The following is a 26,606-nucleotide window of genomic DNA, read 5'->3' on the forward strand; positions in this document are numbered from 1 at the left end:
ATTCTCCATAGTCACATCAGGAAATTAAAATTTGAAAAAAAAAAAAGAACTGCCCTAAATGTGTGGGTTTTTTAAAGTTCTGTCAGTAAACGCTTATGTAATGGAAACTTCATGTGTAACTACAGCAGGACCTGCTGCCATGCAGGTGAACTGGGAACATGAAGTCAGTTTTCCTTCCTGGGCAGCTGGGAGGCACAGGCTTCTCCATGACCTTGGGGTGAGCCTTGCCACCTGTTGCCCTTTTTATACCAAAGCAGCCTGTGCCAGCCAGCAAGGGCAAGCACTGACCTCGCTGGGAGAAGCAAGAAGAGCTCAGGAGGGCAGTGCAGCAGCTTGGCAGAACAGTCTGGTTTGGAGCACGTGAAACGCTTGTGAGCGGGACGAGAGCCCCGGGCCTCGCGTGCTGCCAGCTCTGCTCCTGCCCGCTGGCCCTGCCAGCACCTGCACCTGGCACTGCCACTACCATGGCCAGATACAGCAGGCACTGCTGGCTGCTGCTGCAGGGAGCCCGGCTTAAAATTACTCTTTCAAAATGATTGAGCGTATCATCTCTCTCCAGGCATCTTTGTAATAGTAATAATTTCAAAAAACAATTAAGGGAGGATCAAATAGGAAAAGAAGCCATAAAATGTTTATATAACTTCACATAAAATAATTGCCTTTAGTTTGGCTAATCTAAAGTTTGGCTAGATCAGCTTAAATAATTTTTATTTAAAATTAAGCTTTAAGTCTGAACTTAAAATCTTTGCTCTCTTCATCCATCATATTCACTTATCAATTTCTTAGCTTCTAACTGTTTACAGCTCTCCTGCATATCTATATGCTGCCTTTGCCTTGTGAAGAAAAAGAGTCATTATCTAAATAGTGACCCAGCTGCTGGGTTTTCTGCTTATATATCAGCATTCAGGCTGGTAGTGATTCAAGGCTCAGAATGCATGTGAGATGTGGTCGGATAAAATTTGCATTATCACACAGAAGTTAAACAACCTTGTGGTAGGATCTGTCACTACTACATAGAAAAAAATATAAGAAAGAAACTTGATGTATTAATTTTTGGGACAGATAAAGTTGGGGGATTTTCTGTCTGGTAAATTTTTGTTTCTGCTAGATACTTCTAGACAGAGATTTTGAAAAATCAGTTTTCTAAAATACCAATATGTAGGTGTCCATGAATGTTATGTGAAAATAAAGCAAAGCATTTCAAATAATAATTTTTAGTACCATTAGGTGGTTTGTTACAAGAAGCAGTAGTCAAATATTCCTACAGGCCCATCTCTATATAAAGGAATGGGAATTTCATTACCAGGATGCACAATAAAAGATATATTTCCAAAAATAAATAAATGCGTTCTCATCACTCTAGGAGTTCTGCATCTGAAAATATAAGAAAATAAAACAGAGAACGAACTCTGCTCCAGCTGGGCTGTGGTGTTGCATGGGGCAATGGAGGGTTGGATGGATGGCAGGCCATGGCTGGAACAAGGGAAGATCAGGCTTATGATAAAGTGAGATCTCTCCAATAGGTAATTGGAGTGGTAGGTGTTGTAAGTGGGATGTGCTGGGGAAGCAGAAGTGATGGCCTGAGCAGCTCATGCTGTTCAGGAATAGGATGGGGAAGCATCATTTCCAAGAACTACTTGGTGTCCCAACTCTAAAAGTTTCTTGGGTCCATGCATGGTGGCAGAGTTCATGCTAGCCAGCACTCACCTGCAGGGAAACAGTGCCAATACCTGGTACCTGTTTTGTGTAGACAACTGGACACATGTGCTAAAGATAACTTGATTTATGGTGGTTCCTTATACCACAAACATGGCCAAAAAATGCTTATTTTCCTCTTATAACCAATGTTTAACTAAGGAGAGGCATATTTAGTCTGTTTTTCATGTGTATTTCCCATAAACACAAGTTTGGGTAGGCAAGTTTGCTATTCACAAGCCAGACCTACTTTTTTTCCTTGCAGCAACTCTGTGAATCACCCCATTGCAGTGGAGGCAGGAGGGTGGAATTGTTTCCACACATTTTCAGAGACAATGCAGGTGATTGATGATGAAGGGCATTGACAGGTTGTTCACTTAATCCCTGGATTGGCTTTTATCCCAAATGAAGATGTAGTTTGCTGACATACCTTGCTGTGGAATACTTTCATGAGCTGTATGATGATCTTATCCATATCCCTCAAGCCTTTTATTGAAAGTATTTCCAGGACTTTTCTTCACCACAACATTGACTCGTGAGTTGGCTCTATCTCTCTCCATGTCTAAACACTGCTTTGCACTGAAGCAGGAAGGAGTGTGCAACCTCAGCTTTGTAGGTGTGAAGGAGCATGAACCAATACCTGAGCTACTCCAGCTGCCAGCCTGAGCTCCCTGCACGTAGTCCCCTGTTCCCACAGAAGCTCAGCACTGGAATGGGGCTTGCCACACATGGGAACTGTAAGTTTTTTCCAGAAGCCTGTGCTTTGGCACCTGTTTGTGCTTACAGGGGTGGCTCCTGTGCATCCTCTCCATCCATTTAAGGCAGGCAGCTGATAACTTCCAATGCCTGCTTGTCCCTTGTTTTGGTCTGGCATCTGCAGGCTTGATTTGTTTGGCATTTGATGGCCTGGGGCAGATGAGATGTGGGGTCAACCTTTCAAAAATAGAGCTCTGTTTATGCACGATTCAAGTATTGTGACATAAGTGTTCCATGAAAATGCAAGTGACAGGATTAATGTACATGTTCCAGTCTGCAGATGAGTTTTGTAAGAAATAAGAGGCTTTTTGGAATGCTAGGCACTAATTTAAAATCAGAGCTTCAAAATCACTATGTACAAGCTCTTTGGCTTTGGGAGAAAGATTGGGGCTCATGAATTCATTCTCTTTTCCCTTTCTGTCTCCTGTAGGCACTAGCATTGAGTTGGAGGAGTCCAAATGAATCCTTGCAAAGGTGGAGCATGCTTTTTAGCTGACAGCTTTGGGGAGGTGAGCAGACTCAGGTTGAGACATGCTGTAAAGGAGATGTTCCTTACCATGACATCTGGCCTGCTCCTGGGGCTGAACTTGGCTTGTGCATCAATTCTCATTAGAGATAGTTGCAAGGAGGTGTGGGTATGTGAAGAATGTGAGAACATGTTGTGCATTTAGAGGTCATTGCTGGTGAGGGATATTCAATATACTGTAGTCTGGCACTATCTGGGGTTCTCCTGTTTGGTTTTGTGTCAAACATGGGTAAATTCTACTGAATAGAACAACTTACTCCTGTTGTCAGCCAGAAAAGACTGTGATCAGGATATGTTTCAGCAGAATAGATGGTATTTTATTTTTCATACACTTTGCTTCTTAGTTGGAGTCTAAACATAATAAATATTTAACTTCTGAGCTTTCTTGCTCTGATTATTTCTGTGTAATATTTTACTTGATATTCAGTTAAGCAGATGAAACATTATTGTTGGTTCATCTGTTTTAGCAATATAGCTTTATACATTTCAATGTCTGTTCTCAAGTAGTTTTTAGAAGTAAAGAACATGTACTTTATCTCTTTTGTGTGATGCCTTTAACCCTCAAAAAGATTGATACAGAGAGGAATAGTGATTGGGGAAAATTTTTACAACAGAAAAAGTGAACAAGTCAGATCGTTCATATTGCATTTTCATAAACAACCAGCAGAACATTCTTGTTATATTTGTCGTTTCAGTTAACTAACTTTCAAATTTGAAAAGCTTTCTGTTGTTCATTTTGATGAGGTAAGTAGTAAACTTGCTAGTAAACTTGCATCTGTGTACAGCTTAGAGGAGGAAAGAGGTGTTCTTTCTCTGAACTGTGAACCAAAGTTCAGAGAAATAAGAAGCACTGGCAGTAAATGAACTGGCACAATTTAGTCTGTTGCTGTTTAGGCTGACTTTTCCAGTCCTGTGTCATTACATAGGCACCTTGTCATTTGAGAAAATAACATTTTTGTTAGCCTGACATAAGCAAGCTGAATCAGTTATGACCAGATTGTCTTGTTTTTACTGGACAGAATACAGTTTCCATGGCCATGGAACTCCTCTGTCTCCTTCATATCTTCTGGGATTCAAACTGACACCTTAATGCTGTGCAAAGGGCACTTCCTGTGTGCTGAGTGTGAGCTAAACAGAGACCTTTTCCAGTGGAATTCAGAAGTTCCTCAGATCCCAAACCATAAGATACACATTTCTATTATAGAGGGTAGGGAGCAAAAGATGGAGAAATATTTGATAAACAGAAGCAGCAATAGCAAGTGGAAAGAGTAGTAAACATAGATGAAAAATCCTTCCTGTATTTAAAAAAAAACCCTGCAAAGTCTTCAAAACCCAACAAAGTCATTACATGCTTAAAAACATGGAATTGCTATTTAAATTTGCTTTGTAATTTCTTTCCTTTTTTTTTTTTTTCTGAAAAACTCTCTAGATATCCTTTTGTATGTATGTATCTGTGTGTATATATATATCGGGTCTCCTTTCTGGTGTGCCATAGAAATGTCACAATTTTTTTATCTGTGCCTTTATACAGAGGATTTTTAAACATTTTATTATTCTGGTTAGGTATCTCATTGTTCAGAAGACTTAATATTCAACACACTCATGACTTCTTTACTTCTGTCTTTCTAAGCTGAAGAACTATTTAAGGCAACATACTGAGGGTGAGTGAAGCAAGCTTTAGGCTGGCACTGCACAGACCTTTGTCTAGGGCCCTGCCAGTACAGCTCATTCATTAACTCAGTTTGTCTGAGTTTGTTTTCATCCATTTGAAAGGAAGGCAGATGACTGTAGTCTGTGGGAATCCCTTAACATATATTTTTCATCTCTGACCTAGGACAGAGTTTCTTACTTCTGGGTCTCTCTTACCTTTGGGACGTTTGCTGCAGTGCCCAATATGATATGTTGTTTCTTAGATGAAACTGCATTTGTATGATGATGACATAGATCAGGAGAAAAAAAGGGTGTAGAGATAACCAAATTCAGTTGTCCTCAACAAACCAGTTCATCTGTTGCAAGCCTACAGTATCTTATTCCAGTATCTTCTTCACAGACTACCTTTTTATCCCAGCTCTAGTTGTCATAGAATCGTGCAGTCATTTAGTTTGGGAAAGAGCTCTGACGTGAAATCCAACCATTATGTAACTGTCATATAACCTCAAACTTAGGTCCCCATGTCACCATTGTCTTTCGATATGTGGCAGGAATATTATGTGCACTTGCAGCCCAGAAAGCTGACCACATCCTGGGCCGCATCAAAAGAAGAGTGGCCAGCAGGTCAAGGGAGGTGACATATGTCCTAGTCTTGTCCTTAGTCCTAGTGTTGGTTCCTGCTGTTCCCCACTGCGCCTCCACATAGACCCCAGACATGACTTGTCACCTGAAATTGCCCAAGGCTGTTGGTTAAACTGCTTGGTATCACCTGTCGGGGTGCCCTGGGGGACAGCAGAGCTCCTGGGGAAAAGCATCTCTTCTGCTGGAGTTGTCCTCAGGTCCTGCTGGTTCCTGACTCTGGGGGGACTTTCCTGCTCCCTGGCGTTTCCTGTCAGTGCTGGGATTCCATTTCTCAGGTGTATGAAATTTACACATGCAAAACGAGCATTATTCCATTTCTCACTAGGAAGAGGGTTGTCAAGATAGAAGCAACTATTCCTGCTCCATAGACCCAGTAGCTCATGTGTTTTAGTTGCTATATATGTTAGACATTTTGAAGTGCTTATTTATATAACATTTCTTTGGTTTTCTTCTCTTGAGATTGCACCCAAGTGTTAGCAGATGCAGATACAGTATGGTAGAAGGCTAAACAGTCTGTTTTGTGTAAAACTGATACACTTGGGATGGTTCTGAGATTATACACTTAGGATTACCCAATTCAGTAGAGTGATCTGCATACCCTGTAGAGAAAAATAAAAAGACTACAATTAAATAAAAAGAAAACAGTAATGACAAACAGTACATATATATAAGAACAGTACTCTGATATCAATATTACAGGCAAAAATTACCAAGCTGAAAATTCTATAATGTTCATATGCTGAAATGGAAATCCTTTGTTTTGGGTAATTTCTTTATGGGATAATTATTAACAGCTGTTAACATTGTGTTATTATTATGGTCCCGGAGAAAGAAGGGATCAAAAAAATGGATTGATTTTTCTAAGGATCACCTTCTCCAAGCTCAAGAGTAGTCCATCCTCACATGCAGTGAAGCAGAGATGATCATCCCCCTCTACTCAGCACTGGGGAGGCCACAGCTGGAGCACTGCCCACTCTGGTCTCCTCCATACAAAAGAAACATGGAATACTGGAAAGAGTCAAGTGAAGGGCCATGACTATGGTAAAGGGACTGGAGTTTTTGTCATATGAGGTGAGGTTAAACTTCAAGAAGGAAAAACCTGGGGCTAGGGGAGGATCTTGCTGGTGTGTAAATATCTATTTTACAGGGAAAGATGGAGGCAGACCCTTCTTGATGAAAGGACAAGAGGCTGTGGACACAGACTGGAATACAGGGAACTCCCTTTAAACAAGAAAGCCAGAATCTCCTTTTGGATGTCTTTATTTACTTATTTCGTGTATCTGATGTACTTAAAGGGCTGATTTCCATAATGAAATAGGTTCAGAGCCTGTATGCCCTGTACACCAATAAAAAGAGTTGGTGAAACCTCAAATATAGTTAAAATGTGTATGTAATTGCTAAAGGGTCCTAGACCTTCCTGATCCAGAGGAACACCAGGTTCCTTTGTTCCCCTGTGTAAGACAGTCCAATATTTTCATTGTAGATTTTATGCTCCTACTTCTGTGTTACCTGTGTTTTTCCTACACAGTTTGGTTGACACTGGGTTCCTGTCTTTTCTGATCAGCTGGCAAAAAGCTGATTTCATAAAATAGTCCCTGGATGTATAATGTGGTGAGCATCAAGGGACATCAGAGGAATGATACCTGGCACTACTGAGATACCTATTTAAATATTGTGTTGCTGAGACTTTTGCAATTTCATGTTGCTGACAGAATTCATTAAAAGGTACAAGACATAGAAAGAGAGAGAGATTTTTTTAGAGACTCTCTTTCCAGTGAAATACAAGACAAAACCAGTTCACTAAAGTTTCTTGGAAGAAGCACTAAAATGTGGTTTATGGCCTTTAGAAACTCAGATATGGAGAAACATGCTAATAAAGGATTAACTAGCATAGTAGATAAAATAACAGTAAGCTTTGGTGTTTGGCAGATGGAACATAAACACATTCAGGACAAAGCATGAAATCACCTGTGCCTGAGATATGTATGCAACTCTCACTTGTTTCTTTCATCCAAAATTGTGGACAAAATGCAAAAATCATATGGCAGAGTCTGGCTGTGTCTGCATGAGCACAAAGTATGGTGCAATGTTGCAGAAAGAGCCATTTGTCGGGGATGAGCCATTTGTCGGGTGCAGGGAAAACTCGGACACTCAATATGAGTGTTCAGCAAGTTCTGTTTATTGAAGAGAGCATCAGACACTTATACAGCAGGTAATAAGCTCATGAATATTCTGTAATTTACACTGTCTATTGGCCCCACCACAACATCAGCTCTTCCCCATTCCTTAGGGGTTACATCTCTCTTTTCTCATGTCTCTTTCACTCTTTGTTATTATATTCTAGCTAGGCCCAAGGACACGCCATCTTGCAGGTGCAGGACTTGGAATTAGCCACGGCCTCGTACTTTTCTAATCTCTAGTCAGCTAAATTCCCAACAGTGCAATAGGAGGGAAGCAGGACAGCCTACCCATGGCAGAGCAGCTGGTGTCCATGCTGCTTGTGCTCTGGGGCTTTCCTCAAGGAGCTTTCGTGTGGTACTAGAGACTCTGTGCCCATTAGCAACAGCAGTCAGTGAGTTGCACTCCTGGATTAAATGCTTTCACTTCCTTTCCTGGGAAAGCAATTTATTTTGAATTTCTGAGTCACTCCATAGCGTGAACCAAGTGCAGTTACGTGGGGACTATCAGCAGCTTCACAATTGCCCTCCTCCTTTGTGCTAAAGAGTGAATATAGGCTCCTTCCTTTCTTAAAATGCTGTTCTGTGGGAAGTCCTTTGCCTGGTTTATACTCCAGTATAAACTGAAGCATTAGGAGACTCTAGTTGCCTTTATGTAAAATAAAAGTACCTCCAGTAATTTATAGAATACTATATATATTTGTGTGTGTGTGTGTATGTGTGTGTATCTCTGTATGAAAGTGTACAGCCTTAACACCCATACACACACTTAAAATAAAGAATACCCAGGAAACATAGGGAAATTATGGCAATGAAGAATGTGCAACATAGTGGGACTTTGACATGTGAGATGATGATTTACATGTCTAATGGACCAATGCAGCACATAGCCAAACCGAAAACAGTTGAGGTAACTTAACTGCCATCCAGAGGGGCCTGGACAGACCTGAGGTGGAGCCATGACCCTCAGAGAGCTCAACAAGGCCAAGTGCAAGGTCCTACATCTGGGTTGGGGCGATGCCAAGCATGAATACAGGCTGGGGAGAGAGCAGATTGAGGTGTAGCCCTGGGTAGAAAGACTTGGGGGTGTTGGTGAATGAGAGGCTGGACGTGAGCCAGCAAATGTGCACTTGCAGCCTAGAAAGCCAAATGTGTCCTGGGCTGCATCAAAAGGAGTGTAGCCAGCAGGGTGTGGGACAGGATTCTGCTCCTGCACTGCTCTCATGAGACGCCATCTGAATACTACATCCAGCTCTGGGGTCCCAAGCACACGATGGACATGGACACCCTCAAGCAGGCCCAGAAAAGGGCCATGAAGATGATCAGGAGCACCTCTCCTGTGAAGACAGGCTGAAGGAGCTGGGGTTGTTTAGCCTACAGAAAGCTCTGGAGAAAAAGTACAGCAGCCTTCTAGTATCCGAAGGGAGGATGTGGGGTCAGCAGGACAGCTGGAGAGGGTCTTTTTCACGGGCATTTAGTGATAGGAAAATCGGTTATGGATTATAAAATGAAAGAGGGTGGGTTTAGATTAGATCTGAACAAAAAATTCTTTGCTACGAGAGTTCAGAGACACCAGAACAGGTTGCCTGGCGAAGCTGTGGATTCTATATCCCTGGAAATGTTCAAGGCCAGGTTGGATGAGGCTTTGAGCAGCCTGGTGTATGCAGGCAGAAGTTCCAGTGGCAGAAGTTCCAGTGGCAGAAGCATTGGAACTAGCCGATTGTTAAGGTTCCTTCCAACGCAAAACATTCTGTGATTCTATGATAACTACCGGGGTCCTGATCAAGCCCCAGCCACCTCAACATGCCCCTCAAATTTACAGCACCTCACAAAAAAAGTTTGGCAGAGGTAAGCAACAAATTGCAACAAGGTCGTTGTCCTCTTCCAACACCTTCATACTTCAAATTATGTCCGTTTAGCATATTCATACTGGATGAAGATGTCCTTTCGGGAGCCGTAAGAAAGCCCTTGCTTTGCAAGCTGTCACATCAGACCTGAAAGGTGTTAAGTGGCAGTAGTGCCAGTGTTCCCCTCAGCTCCCTGGCCATCTCTGTCATTTGTGCCCGCACAGTACAACATTTCCACGGCCCTCCCGGCGGGTTTGTGCGAGTTACTGCGGGCAGGGGCAAGGGCCGGGCCGCGAGACAGACACGGGCAAGGCCGAGTGGCAGCCCCCGCCGGGCGGCGCGGACGGGAGGAGGCGGAGGAGGCGGAGGCGGAGGCGGGCCCGGCACACGCACACGCCGATCCCGCCGTGCAAGGCTTAAAAAGGGCGGCGCCGAGGCCGCGCGTACAGCCGTGGTCGCAGCTGCTGCCGGGAGGTGAGCGGGACTCGGGGGCTCTGCTGCCGTCGGGGCCGGGGGCCGTCAGGGACGCGCCGCTGAGGGAGGCGGCCGGGCCTGCCGGAGCGGCCGCCGCGGGGCCGGGGTGGTCTGCGCGGCTGCTGTCACCGCGGGGCCCGGCGGTCCCTGTAGGCTGTCTTTGCGGGGCCGCGGGGCTTTCCTCCCGGCCCTCAGTGGGATCAGCGTCCCCCGGAGCCGGCTGGGCTTCCCCTCGCACAAAAGCCTTCAGGAAAGCGTAGCTGTCTGTCTCCGGCCTCCCCCCGGCGCTGCGGTAGCTCGGGCTGGCCGGGCATTGTTCGGCGCCGGCGTTGCCCCCCGGCCGGGCTCGGCTCGACCCGGCGCGGGGTGAGCGGCTCGGCCGGGCCGAGCAGCAGGTAGCGGGCAGGGCAGCGCGGTGCTGCCCGCTGGCCCCGCGGCTTCGCGTTCCTTTAGCTGCCGGACTTTGCCTTCGAGTACGGTGTCTTTCGGGCGTGAATGCAGCGTGTACTTGATACAGCTTTTTTTTCTTCTTCCTTTAGAGCAGTTTAGAGTACGTGTGGAAATGCAGCGTGAGGCAAACTGGCCTAAAATGGAAGGTTGAACGGCTTTGACTTTGCAGGCCTCCTCTGCTGCTAGGTAGGACTTGCAGTGCTACAGCACAGAGATTTAGCCTGGTTACCCGACGCTTTTGTTCTAGGATGCATACGTTTCTTGTTCCTGTTGAACAGGAATTGCAACACTTGAAGCCTTCTAAATTTCTAAACGGCATGTCTGTGAGCTGTCTGGAGTATTACGGACACCCTCCTGGACTATGTAATCTAAACATATGCCTCACTTGGGTTAGCGTCCAAGGTATGATTGTCCGGTTCTTGATAGGAAAGAACAGACCTCATCCATGTGGTGTTAATAGATTTCCTTTTTCATCTGCATTGCTTTACAGGGAATCATGCACTCTCCTGAGCCTGGTCAGGAAAGTTTATTATTGCCTCTTTGCTTTGGAACGTGCTCTCAAACTCACAAGCTGAGATTTCTCAGCACCAGGATTTGGATCAGATTTCTTGCATCAAGAAATTGAATATAAGAGGGCATCGAGTTTACTGAAAAATACCTTTCTTTTCCTCTTGCAACAATAGCAGTGTTAATAATGCAAAAACTGATACATAGAGTTCCTCATGGTCTCTTGCTGTTACTGCCTTTTTAAAGTTTAAGGATATGTAGCTTGTTTGTATTGGGATGGGGAAATGTTTAAAAGATGGCTGATGGGAAAAATCTAAAGCTTGTCATTCCAAGTAGCTGTTGTGTGTAGTGTTATCAATTCAAGGTCTTAAGCAAACAGCCTTAGCCTAGTGTGAGGACTGCATGATTACAATGAATTTACAAAGGTAGCTTCTAAATTTGGTAGATGTTGTTTTACAGCTACAACTTGAGCAACATGAGTTTGGAAATAAGTTTTCAGTTTTTGAGAAGGAGACACCTAAGCAGCTTTTTGCTTCAAGGACAAGTACAAGGTTGATATTGGTAGAAAAAACAAACCCAGCAATTTATAGTAGATGGTAAGACAACTTTGAAATATTTTTGTGGGTGACTTGCCTGTTTTTTTGAGCGAAGTCCGTGTAGCTGGCTCTCCTATCTCCTTGCTCCACTAGAAAGGAATACTTCATGGGATTTTTGGGAGGAGGCAGAGGTGGGTTGTACCTTCCCTGTTTTGTGCCCCTCCAGTGGGGCAGAGTAAAATGCTTCCATTCCCTTTCTTATCCTTCCAAGAAAACAGCACTTTTACTAAAGTGAACAACAGAAGGTAAAAATAGATTTTTGTGTATTGTTTTTCTTGCTAATAGGGCTGATGGAATTGGGTAGACTGAAGAAAATTAATAGCAGTAAATTTTTTGAATGTGCAGCAGAGACAAGAGAGATGTTCTGGCCCAAGGGATAATTGCTTGATAAATTGGACTTCTGGTGGTCTTATGAACAGACTGCCTGCCATGTCCTGCTTCCCTGCTCTGCTAAATTAAAAGTTCAGATATGTTAAACGTTTCACTATGGTAAATATAACCAGCAGTAACTCCCTGGAAATCCTCACAAGTAAGAGGGATGATGGTTTATGCATTGGTGCCTGGTTTTGTGGGGGAGTTTACAATGCTGTGTGGCTCAGGGAAGCTCTGCTGTGCGGCGTTGACCTTTCCAGGCTGTAGGCTGAGCCCTGTCAGCGGATGTGGGGCTTGCGTTTCCGCAGATCCCACCTGACTGCTGGAACAAGGACACTTGATAGTATAAGGCTTCTGCTCTCTTGCTGCCTTTTGTGTTGAGAGTTACTCATCTACACAGAGTAAAATATGATTTCCTACCCCTGGCAGGGAGTTTGGAGGTAGATAATCTTTAAGGTATTTTTCAAACCAAACCATTCTGTGATAGTAATTTTTTTTTGTTAGGATTTGAACCTTAGTAGTACTGGTAGTTTGCTCAAGACTGATTGAAAACAGCTTGCATGATTTTATAGAGGTGCAGAGGAAAAATGGATTTTGCTTTTGTAGTTGAGCCATTCAAGTGCTATACCAGAGGTGCATGATGTTGTATTTCCAGAAGAGGATTTCACCTTTTTTTATGAATTACTGTTCTTGAACCCAGAACTCTTAAGCTTTTTAGTTTGATACTGCATGTGCCATGTTTTGGAAATTTGGCTTCTGCAGTCAGACTGCAATAATAGCCTAGTAAGGTTGAATTAATTTCCTAGGAAAGCAAGACAAAGATGCTTACTATCACTGACTCAAGAGTAGATGCAGGCATACTTTAATACCTGTGGTCAGAAGATTGTTCTGTTTGTCATACTATTTTTTGGGCCGCTGGTGTTGGGAGGTCACTCAGTGAGCCAATTGCTTCTCCTAAGTACTTACTGATCTTGCAGTCTCAGTGTGTGAAGGGATTTGTTTTTTTGTAACAACCTGCTGGATGTAAACCCTGTCTAGTGCAGTGTGGTGGGGCAGGTTGCCTTCAGCAGGAGTTCAGGTATCCGAAGTATGAGTGAGAAACTCCTTCTCACAGAGTCTCAAGTGAGCACTTAAACCATGTGTTAGCTTGATACTGCATACTGGGCTTTGTGAATGGGAACCTTTTCCTGGGAGGAGTAGAATGAGTGAGTTGGTATGATCTACTCACCTTGAGTATGGTCTACTCAGCTTGAGTAGATCATACCAGGAAAAAGCTGTTTGGTTCTATATGGTGGTTTTCATCTAAATGGTGTTTGGAATGAGCTCGATTGACAGAGTAGTGCCATGCAAATCAGAGTTGCAGGAATGCAGTTCTAGTGGATAGCAGCGTAGGCTGAAAAATAAATATTTGCAGGCATCTTATCTGGTTTTTGGAGATGAGAAACCAGCAAGATTGCTCAGTGCCATGATGTGTATGTACAGGCATGGATTAAAGGTAACTCAAAGCAATCATTCTCTGAAAGGTTTTAGTGGCAAGTGTTGATTTTCCTTCATACACAGGGTTACCAAATGTTGTTGGAGGACTGTAATTGCACAAAAGGCATTGAGCAGATTCTTGTCACGTGTTTCAACTCCTGAACTGGAATAAACTCCAGTGACCTCACCAGTGTGCACTCAAATTACTTACTGGACCTCACTGAGAGGCAAGAATCCAGGTGGAGTTCCACTTGATTGCAAGGGGACTGAGGCCAAATGTCTGAGGACGGGCCTGTGACTTTCCTTGTTGGTGTGAACAGAACCTTGACCCATTTCAGATTTAGTGCCCCTTAAAGGTTGCAGCCTTAACTTTGATTGCACTTTATGAGTAAGTCAGTGTCCTAACTTATGGGTCTGAATCCAGCTTGTAGGGGGTTTCCCTCCTGTTCTGCCTTGTCCCAAATGCAGGAGGAGAATCTGAACCAGCAGAGGGAACGAACCTACACCCCAGTACGTGATGCCCCATGGTTGCTGAGAGCCTGACTTAGGGAGCTGAAGAGGAGTTGGATGTGAGGTGTGCATATTAAGGACCTGGTGGTTCCTCCTGCCTGGGATGTGTTCCTAGTTCTCTAGTTCTTTCCTCTTCACTCTTGCAGGAAGGTAAATAGGTCAGTTACTGCTTTAAAAGAAGGGTTTATAGCTCTCAAGCTTGGCTGGATAAACTAGGTGATTTCTGGGTAAGATTTTTTAAAAAGAAAAGTTGGGGAGGTGCCGAGGGGTGAGGCAGAGGTGGTGGAGGAAGAGGAGGTCATAGTAGTGGATTAGACAGTTCAATGTGTTTGGTTTTTTCAGGCAAATTTTCTCTGCCTGAGGAGTCATATATGACTCCTCGTATATGACATGACAGGCTGCACCACAGTAGGCATCTTGCTGTCTTGTTTGTTATACAGAGCTTAAACTAGGATTTCTCCTTCAGGTCTCAAATACCAAAGCTCCTTTGCTGTATCTTGAAGGTGGTTGTGGTTTGCTTGCTGGTTAGTTTGGCTATGTTACAGGTGTTTGCAAGAGCTCAGTCAGATTCCCTCTGACTGCAGGACAGGCAGAAAATCCTGGGAGGATTTGTAAGCAGTGTTTACAGTTTTGTGCCTAATGTGTAGTATTACAGTAGTTCACCCTCTTCCCCAACTGTGCTGCTGTTTCCTTCTGGGAGCTAATGGCTATCTGGTCATTGAAATGAGAGTTGATCTAGTTGAGAACTTGCATCAGGAATAGTATAGAAAGATTGTGTTTGCCAGATCACCTCCCTTGTGACTGCCTGGCTAGTGTGGAAAGGGTTGTGGCAGCATGTTACCTAGGACAGGGTGGACTGGCTCAAATTTAAGGTGATTATAAATGCACTCTGAGATGAGGATTATGTATTCTGTTCAGACAAAAGGATTTCTCAGGTTAATAGCCAAAGCTATTTGTTCTACCTGATTTTTTATACATAATAAAGGGGCTAGAACATGATTCTGCACTTGGTCTTTCAAAGGCTGAGGGGAGAAAGGCTTAAGAAAAAAAGATCCATGGGAGCTGAGCAGTGTAACCTGTAAGAGTAAGTAAAGAAAAACAGACTGCAGTGGCAGGTAGCTGTCAGGACAACTCAAAGGTATGTGGGTGGCTGGTTCCCTGTTTCAGCACATGATAATGAAAACATCATAATGCTATATTGCTCATAATAAGAGGCGGCGTGTCTTGTAGATTTCTCCTCCCTGCAAGAGGCTGCAGAAATAACACAGCCTGTTCTTTTACACCATGAACGGACCTGCCTTTATGGCAGTGCTAGTGTGTTGTTTATCTAAATATTAGCACAGAGAGAAAGACAGGCCATTGGTTGTTGGGGTTGTTTTCTCTGCGCTGCAGAAGCCGATGGCTGCTCTCCTGTTCTCTTCCGCTGCGCTCGGCCCATGCCTGGCTGTGGGCAGACAATAGGCAGGCTGCTGCCCACTGTAAATAGCCCATTGTACGCCCGGAGTGGGAGCAGCAGAGAGCGCCTGAGCCCTGCCAACTTGGGTCGCTGCCTTGAGATACTGGCTGTGCTGTAAGGAACGAGTCTTGGGTGCTGCAGGGCGGGTGGGTGTGTGTGAGCAGAGAGCTGCCTTTGTCTGAAACTTACAGAGCTCCTTAGCCAAATTGATACAGTGAGTGCTGAGGGGCGCCTTTTTGGGCTGCACTGGGGGAATTGTTTCTTTGGAGGTGGTCAAGACAGATAATTGTCTCTGAGGCAGTTTTGGCTCATTACCCAAACTTCTTTCCCTCTGGTCTTTAAAAAAAAAATAGCATGGTCTATTGATGGCATTGAGAAAAAAGTGCTTTTGACCTCAGATGTTGATTCTGCTCTTCCCTCCCCTACATGTAGCAATCTGAATATTACAGACTGGTACTTTCCATCTGGCATCTCCTTCCTTTTGGTCTTCAGCTGTGTCTCGCACTGGGGCTTAGTTTGAGTCTGGCCCTTGTGTTCCAGATCCTGCTTGGTAAGAAAGAATTGCAGGACAAGAATTTAAGAGAGCGTGGCTTTTTTTACTTGCCTTGAGTGAGCAAACTTAGCTGGGCCCTTCCTTGAGGAAAACAACTGAAAGCTAGAAGCAAGCTCCACTCTGAGGATCTTTGTATCTCAGTGTGAGGACTCTAAACCATTCTCCTTGGTCATGATAAAAACCCAGGGTGTCTGATGATGTTTGGAGCATGAGCCAGCTAGATACTGAGATGACTTGAAGGCTGGGAGGCATTGAAGCCACTTTTCTTGACGGGGTGCATATTTGGATGCATGTGTTAAGAATGTGAATTTATTGTCTTGGTTACAGTTGGCTTTGCCCTAAATGCAGAAGTCAAGCTCATATGACTTAACAGATAGTGTTAAAGCTTGCAATGACTTAGTCTTGCAGAAAACTGTGTCCTGGTCTTTTGTGTGGATGAGGCAGGAGATATAGTAAGATATTATCTCAATATAAACATAAGCAGCAAAATGTATCATTGGATATCTGATAACTTGTGGTATAACTGCTCAAGAACAGTTTTATATTGCAGGCTTCCCTAGAAAGAGCTGGGCAAGGAAATGAAAAGCAGAGGTGTTTCTCTTCTCTTCACCCAGGCTGAAATCATAGCCAGTCCTTGACTATAATGGGACTGTTGTGTGAATTAAATGATGTTTGTTTCTGTTCTTGTTACCTGTAAAGGCATCACAGCCTTTTGAGTAATTCAAATTGCATTGCATTCCTAAATCATAGTGTGTGTGCAGGACACCTCATGACTAATACAGACAGGAAAACAGTTTTAAAAGTCAAAGGTGCTCATTGTGGAGCTTGAGGAAAGAGCTAAGCTTGCTCTTAGCCATTACCCATATCATAGACCCCCTTGTCTAGTTTTATGATGTGGTGTCTGTGATAAATGTGAAATTAACTTTTAAGTCCAGACTTCCTAGTTGGTGAAGAGGCTTTTTTATTCTTACTGTTCATCTGTGTATAGTAAAACTTCAGTAGTATTCACACCTGTAATGCTAATGAACATGATTAGGGGTGTAAAAAGCAACTGCATGGTGATCATAACTGTTAAATCAATAACTGATTCCTTTTTTAAAAAAGGAAATTAAGAGCTTGTTTATATATTCAGTTCATCTCTACCTTCAATTGTTACGGCCTGATGTGTTGTGGATTTTGATGATAGTCTGCTGTGTATCCCTGTGCAGATAACAAGAAGGCATTTCTGTAGTGGCCCTGCCGTGCCTGCCAGGGTGATGCTGCCCTGTGCCCTGAGGCTGGGCCAGAAGAGAAGGGTGTGGGGAGAGAGCAGTGCCTGCTGCCTGGGGATTGCTCTATGGGTCTAGGGCTCTTCCAGAGATGGAACTTGACTCCATCCCAGCTGCCCCCATCCATGACCTTGCTTCAGCCTGCCCTGTTAACATTGTGAAAGCATGGGCCCTTTGAACCAATTTTATTACTATTTTGCTGTCTCTAGCAAATCTTGTCCAAATACTGGTTAGACTTTTTGTGAACTAGACCACGTTTCTGTTGTCTGGCTGAATAACTGATTGCAGCAGTAACGATTCCAAGGTCAGACTGTGAACTAGAAATTTTCCTGTAGAAATATGAAATATTAACCGGGTATAGTTGGTCTTAAAACGTCTAAACATAATTCTGCACGTTTGGGTGTCAGTCTCATGTGTCACCCTCCTGCAGCGGTGGCTCCTTACACACTATGACTGTAGCTGTTAGCTACCTCTTTGACATTCTCTAGGACATTTGTTTCATTCCGTTGTCCGTAGGACATGGCTAGGACCTAAATTACCTAAGTAAATCCATGTCTTTGTTCTTGAGGCCGGCGGGGCAGCGCTGCCGGCCGTGGCGGGTGCCGGGCCCGGTGGGGTGAGCGCTGCCCGCTGCCATTGGCCCCGCGCGGGCCGGCTGCTCCCGCTCACCTCTCCCCTAGTGGGCACCGGCCGGCCCCTCGCCATGTGACACGCGTCCCGGGAGACCTTGGCTGTGCAGGAGAGCACCAGCTGAGCGGACTGCAATCCCTTTTTTTTTTTCTGCAGCTGGTTCTTGCTGTGGAATATCCGTGTCAGTGAGTGCTGGCAGGGAGCAGCTTCTTCCAGCTCTTCTTCTGTGCGAACGTGACAAATCAAATGTGCTTCCTGTGCTTGATTGTATTGCTGCGTGCTGCTGCCGTGGGCCTCATTTGCCACTGCCTCGGTCTGCCTCATGACCAGAGATAAATTACTGCATGGTGCTGGGAGAAATAGGAAACTTGCTAAGTACCATGGAGGAGCTATGGGAGGATATTGGCTTTGAAAACAGCTTGCTATACTGACCTTTCTGTGCATGTCTGAAGGGAGGGTAGAAAAGAGTTTATTTTACTGGAATTAGGACGGGAAAATCTGCTCCTGCTATGCTCCTATAGGATTGGGATACTCTGTTACATGCAGGCAGGATAACATATGTCCCTGCCCTTCATTTCCCAGACTTCCCTGCTTGATGACTAACTGTTTAAACAGTCTTACAATACATCTGCTCTACAAATAACTATTTTACCTTTGTGAAATTCTCTCCTTTAACAAAAGGTCATCTTTTTTAAAAAATGAGTGCGGTCTCTGCTGAAAGCAATACTAAAAGCCTGAGGAAATTCCCTCTTCTCAGCCCCATCTATTTTTCTGGAATATCAACTAATAATTGCTTGCTTAATTGCAGCACAGATTTCTAAACATACTGTCTTCCTAATGGTGGATCAGGTTATTTTGACAGTGGGAAGCCAGTAGGACAAAGCATACATCACTGCCCTATAGCAACAGCGAATCCAAAGTGCATTTCAGATTTTTTTGTGCAACTTTTTTTCGTGCCAACAGATTCCAGCAGTGAAACAACTGCAGTGAAGCACAATGCAAGCACACGAGCTGTTCAGATACCTACGGATGCCCGAGCTGGGGGATGTCAGGCAGTATGTGCGCACCCTTCCGACAAACACCCTGATGGGCTTCGGTGCCTTTGCGGCCCTCACGACCTACTGGTATGCAACAAGACCAAAGGCAATCAAACCACCATGTGATTTAGCAATGCAGTCTGTGGAAGTGGAGGTAAGTGCCACTTGATGGATGCTGTAGTTCACTGATATTTGAACCATAATGCAGCACTGAGAGAGACCGAGCGCTTGATTTACATTAGGGTGTTTCTAAACCTGTAATGTGGGAAAAATACATTTCTGAAATGTGGCTTGAACTCATTATTTTGGCTTGCTGAATATGAAAACCAGCTTGAGGCCTGAGGAAATAACTTATCACAGGAGAAGATTCTGCTGAGACAACTGAGCTTCTGATCTCACTAGTGACAAAACTTGTTCATATTACAATTGGCAGAGTGTAGTTCTCAATTTCTGGCCGCGTGATGACCTATTAAATTAGGTCTTGGGGTCAGAGTATGTATACTGGTATATACTGATTAGGCTAATAACTCTTCTGTTATTTTTAGTGTATAATAGCTGACACATGACACTTTATATTGTGTTACAAGCATCAGGAGAGTACTAATTGTCCTCAGATGATCTGTGGAAAGAAATACTAGTCTGCCAAGATCCCAGCCACAGAGTTAGTTGAAATTAAACCAGCCACCTGCTAAACTCTGGATGTTAGCTTAGCTTTTGTCTTACACTTTTTAGAAACAGAGTTACTTTTAGGTGGTGGCTTTTAAAAAGTGAAGTCAAATAGTCTGAGTGGGAGAAACTGTTGCTTTGTGAGCAAATACAGACAGCAGATTGCAAGGCTGTTTTTTTTGGTTGTTGTGGTTTTATTGATTCTCTTGCTCACTACAGAGTCAAATAATAATTCTTTCAAGAGTGTTCTCTTTCTTCAGGAGAGACAAGGTGTTTTCTCCTTTTGAAGGCAGGGGTGTTTTGGAAGGTTGTGATCTTTCAGGGAGATAAATAGAAAATGTAGAATTATAAAGCTGACAGCTTCTTGGTTTACTGATGATAGAGATTACTACTATAGATTTTTATACATATATACTTGGCACTGAAGTCTCCCTTTACACTACATTCTTCTGCATGGATAGACTGCATCTAGTTGTCCTGTATCAAATTGAATTAACATGACTTTTGTGCTTAAGACCAGATATGATTACAAACTGATGTAAACAAATGTGGCAGAGTAGGTCAACTCATGAACTCTAGGAAACTCCTGTCATTACTTCAAATTGGGCACTTTCTTCAGTGTTTTATTGTGTTGAGATTGAAGAATGACATATTAGTTGGCCCCTCCATTCACAGTTTATTTCCTGATCTTCTCAGTGGAGCATGCAGCAAGTGTAGGGACACATCAGGTTACTGTAGCACACAATGGTCTGCCATGAGAGGTACACAAAAGGGAAACAAAAAATGCAGTTGCAATGTGATAATTACCAGAAAACACCTAAGTTCAAGCAATGTGTAGAGTAAGGATCTAGGAGTTAGATCTCACTTTGTGGTGAGATTTTCCAAGTCTGTCAGCAGACGTGTAGACAACAGGTAGAATAGTCTTGTAAACCAGCACATCTTGGTTGCTGGAATGAGCTAGCAGTGCAAGTTTTCCAGCTGGGGAGTGCCTCATTAGGTAGTGTAGACTTCAGCAGATTTTTGGGGGGCATTGCATTTTAAGATGGTAAGACAGTAGCTTTTAGCTGGCCATAAATCCCATGACAAATGCTTATTTGCTTGAGACTCTTGACAGCAGTCTCAGTTCACTGCCTTTACTTCTTCAAGTTAAATTACTTGTCACTGTTGGATTCCGAGATTGAAATCATTGTTTGGCAGTATGAGACTTCACTAAGCTACTTAATGCATCATTGATCCAATTACACTAATTGGCTCTCTGATCAGAGCAAGATAGGTATAACAGTATTATTTTTCACTGCCTCTTTAGAAAATGTGTTCTAATGGGCTAAATACTAGTTGGACTTAAATGAAAAACACCTGAATGTGTTAGCATGTTGCAGTGATAAGAGCTCAAACTTAGAGAATATCTTGAAATGAGTTAAGATCTGTCCAATTTTGTTTTCATTAATAATGAACTATTAATAATGTTTAAAATGGTAATCAAATGAGAATGTATGCTTTGAATCAAGTTTCAAGTGTATGTTGGAGTTACTGCTCCTATAACAGTGAAAAGACTTTATTACAGTGCTCAGGATTCAGGTTCTCACTCCATTTTGCTTAAAAGTTAACTTCATATACTCAATTTTCTTATGTATATGTTGAGATGGGTTGTCTTCTACAGGGGGAAAAAATCAAACTACTGCTCTGAAGTTGTCTAAATTTTTTTTTCTGCTTGAACAATAGGATTTTAAAAGGCCTGAGCAGTTGCTCCAAAAAAGATATGTCAGAAGGCAATGCCTCTTTGCTACTGTTTTACTGTCTAGTGTACTTGTTCATTTACAGAAAGAAATTTGAAATAGACATAAGCTTCTACATAATTCTTACTTGTGACTTAACTTTGTTTTGTTAGATGCCAAGGAAATAAAAGTGAGGTCAGTGACTGGAGTAGGGTTTCTACATGTTTTGATATTTTATCTTCATAACTTCATATGGGAGAAAGAAGATCCTATTTACTGTTCAGGTCACTTCCTATCTCTCCAAAACTTTGATTTGGTAGGCCAGCACTGTATGACCCATTATAACAATCCCTGGATGAGCAAAAAGATTGCACACGTAGTTGAAAATGAGTGCAAAGAGTTACTGAAGGGGCAGGGATACATTGCACTAGACCAGGTTGCCCAGAGCCCCTGTCAGCCTGGCCTTCAACACTTCCAGGGATGTCATCCTCATCTGGACCTGTCTGCCTGTAGGATGCTTCCCTTCCACTGCTGACTAACAGCTGAGTAACTTTGGCTACTGATTTTGTGTGCAGGTGTATGGCTGTCAAATATATTAAATCTTGCTTTAAAAACTTTTATTTGTTCCAACTTATGCTATGTAGAAAAATAGGATAGAAATAAATATTAGGATGTCAGTATTTTCTAGGATTAAGACTGGATTTGACTGGCTTTTTTGTTCCCTTAAGAAAAAAAAATTCAAATATGGAGAGAAGTATTCAACTCATGAAAACTTTTTAAGTCTTATGTTTTTCTGATTCATTGCCAGAATTCTAGCATGCCTTGTCTTTCAAGAATCACTTGATTACACATGTGCTTATCTCCCTATGAATGATCAGTTTTAGGTGCTGTATGCTTTCTTAGGGAATAACATGCTTAGAACTAAATGGCTAGTTTGAAAACTCTGGTTTGTACTACTTGCTGCTCAGAATAAGTGTGTTGGTGACCTAAGCACCACTTGCTAGTATATTTTCCCTCCCAGGTAAAGGGAAATTTCTCTCATCCCTGAGGCATGGTGGAGTCTTCAGCATGCCTTCAACATTACTGCTAATCCTAAGAACCCTGTGTCAAGTCCATGGCTTGAACAAAAGCAGTTACTTTATATGACCTGAATAGGCCTTGATAGAGTAATATACACTCTGTTGTAGAATAAATCTGTTTCCTTCAGATGCTGCTATTTTTAACCAATGCCAAGGTTTTACTTAATGCCTAGCACTCGATGTGCAGTAGGGTAGTTTCCTGCAAGTCCCTGAGCTGCTGCAAGGGCTGCTTTACATGAGTTACTAGAATCTGTTCTCAAATTTATCAGATTTTACTGCCTGGCTATTTTAAGGACAGTTATTAAAACTGGCAACCCTTTTGACTGCTTATCTTTTTACTGGACAAACCTATTCAAACTAACCTGTGTGAAGTCAGCCAAACATTCCAGTCCTAGGATTCAGATACCTGATGGTAATGACCAGTGATTTTTTTAAAAAGTTTGCTGCAAACAGAACTTTCCCTCATATTGCACAAACATTCTGGATAAAGGACTGTTTGGACTAGATCTTAAAACAGTAGTTCTTGCTGATTTCAAGCAAAATGTAGATGAGATCTGTTGCTTGGTGGATGAGTCAGTTTAGACCTTGCATTACGCTCCTGGTTTGACCTTCAACATACCTGGGAGTATTTCACTGCATCACTAATGTTGAACTCCTTATGGCCTTCATACAAGGAGATGGATGTTTTTCTGAAAAACTTTTATTCTAAGACTGTTGAAAATCTAGTTAATTCTCCTTTACTATAAGAAAAAGAACAAAGTAAGCAAAACTGAAAGGTGATTGTTTCCCCTTACTGAAAACTTATAAGAACTAATGGCAACTTTTCAACAGCAGTCTGTTAGAGAGTTCCTCCTTTTTCAGAAGGACAGTGCCATCAGTCTTGTATCTCAGCAGTGTACTGTCTGATAACTCATATTCAAATTTGGTTAGTGCCTCAGGCCCTGGAAAAGTTGCTTTTGTGGTGCTGTGTAATAGGGCGTGTAAACAAAACAGTAGTAGCCACATGAGGAGAAGCAAATACTTCTTGACTCCTCTTGCTGAGGAATGGCTTAGGCTATTGTATTTCACCTGATGAGGGAATTATAGCACGTCAAATGTGACACATGTGATACACTGCACTTGTTGATGTTACCTGTGGCCATGGCAACAAACTACATTGTGTGATCTTTCTTAGATTAGCTCCAGAGTGGCAACACTGGGAAAATCTATAAGATGACCTTGATTATCCAAGATCTGAGAACCCAGTGAAATGAAGCAAGCAGTCTTGCTTTTCTTTCCGGGCAGAGACATGTGCTAGTCATCTGTTAATTTCCTGTAGAGTAGATGTTGGTCTGAGAGCAAGTAGACTCTTGAATTTCTAATGTTACGAATTTTTAGAGGTGAGCCGCTCATTAAGTTGTTCTGGGTCATGTTCACAGTGTACGTTTCTGCTTACTGTCAAAGGAGTGGCAAGCTCTGCATTACTCATACTGTTTTGCTAAAACAAGTTAGGCTTGTTTTAGTGTAAAAATATTTTTCCTCTCTGTGCCTTTTGTGTGCTAGCTGATTTCTACAGACATGGGTGATATGACATCTTCTGTACACAAACTTGTATTTATCTAGCTTATACATGAACAGAGGGTGTCTGGTCTTCCAGAATACTTTGAAAACAGGAGAAGAATCTATGACTGCATATGAAGAGATTTGAGTTGTGGAGGATAGACTAACTAAATCTGTGCCTGAATTGTCTAGGGTTTGACTTTCTGAAAGAGCCAGAAATTGATTACACTGATGGAGAAAATCTTATGCAGTGTTTACTCAAGATCCTCTGTTTAACCAGCTGGGCTGTTCCTGATAAAAACTTGCTTGTAGGTGTCTGTCATCATAACAGGACTAATTAAGAACTGTGGCCTAATAGTAATTGCATAATTGTAGTTTGTGAAACTTGATTGCTCTCTATAAAATGAGGTTATTTAATCAGTCACTCTAAAAAAGGCAGTGTTATATCGGAATTATTAGATTCTTGTGTTGACTTCCAATTTTAGCTTCTCTAAGTGCTCAACAGCTAAAAAAATGGTGATTTCAATTTTCAAGATAGTATTGTCTTGACTGCATTTAAATAAATCTTTTTTGTAAGATGCAACTTTTAATTGGATTAAAGGACTCTATCTGGAACAGAGTATTTTGCTTATGAGAACACTTGTTTAGAGTATTGGTGGCCATGCTTAAAATCATTTAGGGTTTGAAACCACATACTGAAGTGTGATTATGTCCTGTCATCTTAATTAGAAAAATATATTGGGATTGCACCATTAATATTCTGTCTAGACTGCTCTGAGACTGGATTTAGGAAGCTGGATGAAATTAATTATGGTCTATATTGCACTAATGGAGTAAAATATTTCTTAAAAAAGTGCTTTTGACAAAATGCCCCTTCTTAGACTTTACTATTCTCATTTGTTCTGTGCTATCATAGGTAGCTGGGGAATAAGATTTTGGCAGGTTTTTGGTAATATAGGGAGCAGTTTGACTCTTAAAACAATGTCCTGGAAAACCTTGCATAGTTCTCAAGCTCTCTCAAGAAGAATATTCCTTCCAGCCCCCAAGGGTGTCTGACCTTTCTGCTTGCCTTTCTTAGGGCGGTGAGCGTGCTCGAAGGTCTGCTCTTCTCAGCAGCGACCAACTGCTGTCCTACTACTATGATGATGTGAGAACAGTTTATGATATTTTCCAAAGGGGTGTACAAGTATCAAGTAAGTCTAAAATTAAAGATAATATTTTAAATATGTCAGGAACTACGTATTTGAACTCTTTTGAAATGCAGCTGGGCATAGGGGGTCTCAGTCTAGCAGTATGATGGATGTATTGGATGTGAATTTTCTTGAGGACAAAGGAAATGCTATTTTGTGAAAGAGTTCTGTGAATAAAGTCAGTGCTGTATTCCTTGGCCTAAACTTTGTAGCTTTTGTCTTTCTCAGCTTCCTTCCCTGAGAAAAACCCATTTTTCATCTGAAAGTGTCTGCTGAGAATCTAGGGGCTTAACACCAAGAGTGGTATCAGGACAGAGGAGTTGGGGTTGAATTTTGAGGGACTATTTCTTTTTTTTTTTTTAGATAATGGTCCATGTCTTGGGTTTAGAAAACCAAACCAGCCATATGAATGGATCTCCTATAAAGAGGTAAGTAGTCTCTTAGTGCTAGACTTGCTTTTGTTTGCTGAGACCATTGATACAACATCCAGTAATGTGATATAACAAATTTGAATTATTTATATGTTTTCAAGTAGTAGCAGAATATTACAGAAAGTTGCTAGTTCCTATTACAGTGTCTTAAAGGAACAGCCTTAAATATGTGCAAGGGAGAGAAAGAAGAGCACCTCCTGCACCTGTTTTGTGAACCCCAAACAATTCTGAAATAAAACTTATCTTGGCATCTCAATGCTAAATTGTTTAGAACTTGGGCGAAGCAGCAGCTCTGAAGTAATGTTCAGGGGCTCAGACTGTGCTTGCTTCCAGGAGGCTCACTTTACAGGAGTTCTGTCTACAGGTGATGTTTGGGCTTCCTGACACCTTGTCTCCATAGTCTGAATGACAATTGTGTAGGGTGCTAGCAGATGTGCTTCTAACTAGCAGCATTCTGCTTCTTGATCCCTGAAAATATCTGCATGCAAATCTCCATTAACAGCTGTGCACACTTAGGTTGTTCCTGATTTAATCAGTTGGTCTTCAAATTTGCATAAACCTTGCCTATTGCATACTGTTAAGGTCATTAAACACCTTCTGTGTACAACAGACCTCACTTTTTTCCCAAGGTGACTTTGCTGGGAATTTGTTAGGCATACCTCTTTTATTAAAGCTTTGCTTTTGGGGTCTTGTGACTAATATGGTTTCAGGTCATGTGCTATACAAAAAGAATTTCGAAAATTGCCTTCCCAAGCTTTGTTAATAGAACTAAGTGGGTTTTGGCTCCTTGTTCTATTGTTTTTTCAAGGGAGAAATGCTACTCCCATAGGCACTGAATGAAGTAAAAGAAGGGTGTATGTAATGCCTGTGATTAAACAGAAATATTATGTATAATCATTCCAGGGTCACTTCTTGGGTTTAACAAACATACAGCAAAACAGCCTTTTCTGTGTTTGTGTGCTGAACCTCTAAACTTATACTTAACACTTTCAAGTTTGACTGGATCAAGTGTTTCTTCTGCTGCATATTGAGTGCAAGTGTAGTAATTACAGTCAGTGCCATGTAATGGCACTGCAATGTTTAGGTTATCAGAGCCACGGAGGGCATCCAAAATAACCTCAAAAACTTCTCTCTCATTCATGCCAATTAATAATTGTTGAGGAGAGTTAGCAATTATGAGCTTGCTCTTATTTTTTTTTTTTTGTTCCTCCTCTTTTTTTGCCCCTCCAGGCTTCAGACAGAGCTGAGTATGTGGGTTCTGCATTACTGCACCGAGGCTTCAAACCATCTCATGTTCAGTACATAGGAATCTTTTCACAAAACAGACCTGAGGTAATTAAACTAACATTTTGTGTATTTGTGGT

The 26,606-nt window shown here is 42.4% G+C and overlaps 1 protein-coding gene and 1 long non-coding RNA gene across 4 annotated transcripts in view; both read left to right on the forward strand.

The window, feature by feature from the left end:
* LOC134418176 (uncharacterized) overlaps positions 1-6,635 on the forward strand; it is a 51,172-nt gene extending 44,537 nt beyond the window's left edge. Inside the window, exon 4 of the long non-coding RNA XR_010027731.1 lies at positions 6,417-6,635. This is a non-coding gene — a long non-coding RNA (uncharacterized LOC134418176). The remainder of the gene's footprint in view (positions 1-6,416) is intronic.
* A 3,038-nt stretch (positions 6,636-9,673) lies between these two features.
* ACSL1 (acyl-CoA synthetase long chain family member 1) overlaps positions 9,674-26,606 on the forward strand; it is a 38,064-nt gene continuing 21,131 nt past the window's right edge. Inside the window, exons 1-5 of one of the 3 annotated variants that reach the window (XM_063156089.1) lie at positions 9,674-9,767; positions 18,549-18,776; positions 24,700-24,814; positions 25,175-25,239; positions 26,473-26,574. In XM_063156089.1, the coding sequence (XP_063012159.1) occupies positions 18,582-18,776; positions 24,700-24,814; positions 25,175-25,239; positions 26,473-26,574 (477 nt within the window). In that variant the 5' untranslated portion in view covers positions 9,674-9,767; positions 18,549-18,581. Of the gene's footprint in view, positions 9,768-10,316; positions 10,404-11,998; positions 12,133-18,548; positions 18,777-24,699; positions 24,815-25,174; positions 25,240-26,472; positions 26,575-26,606 lie in introns of those variants that run through there. The other 2 variants (XM_063156091.1, XM_063156090.1) reach the window with 2 other exon arrangements.

The sequence above is a fragment of the Melospiza melodia genome, chromosome 5 (assembly GCF_035770615.1).
Source record: "Melospiza melodia melodia isolate bMelMel2 chromosome 5, bMelMel2.pri, whole genome shotgun sequence".
NCBI classification, from domain to species: Eukaryota; Metazoa; Chordata; class Aves; order Passeriformes; family Passerellidae; genus Melospiza; species Melospiza melodia.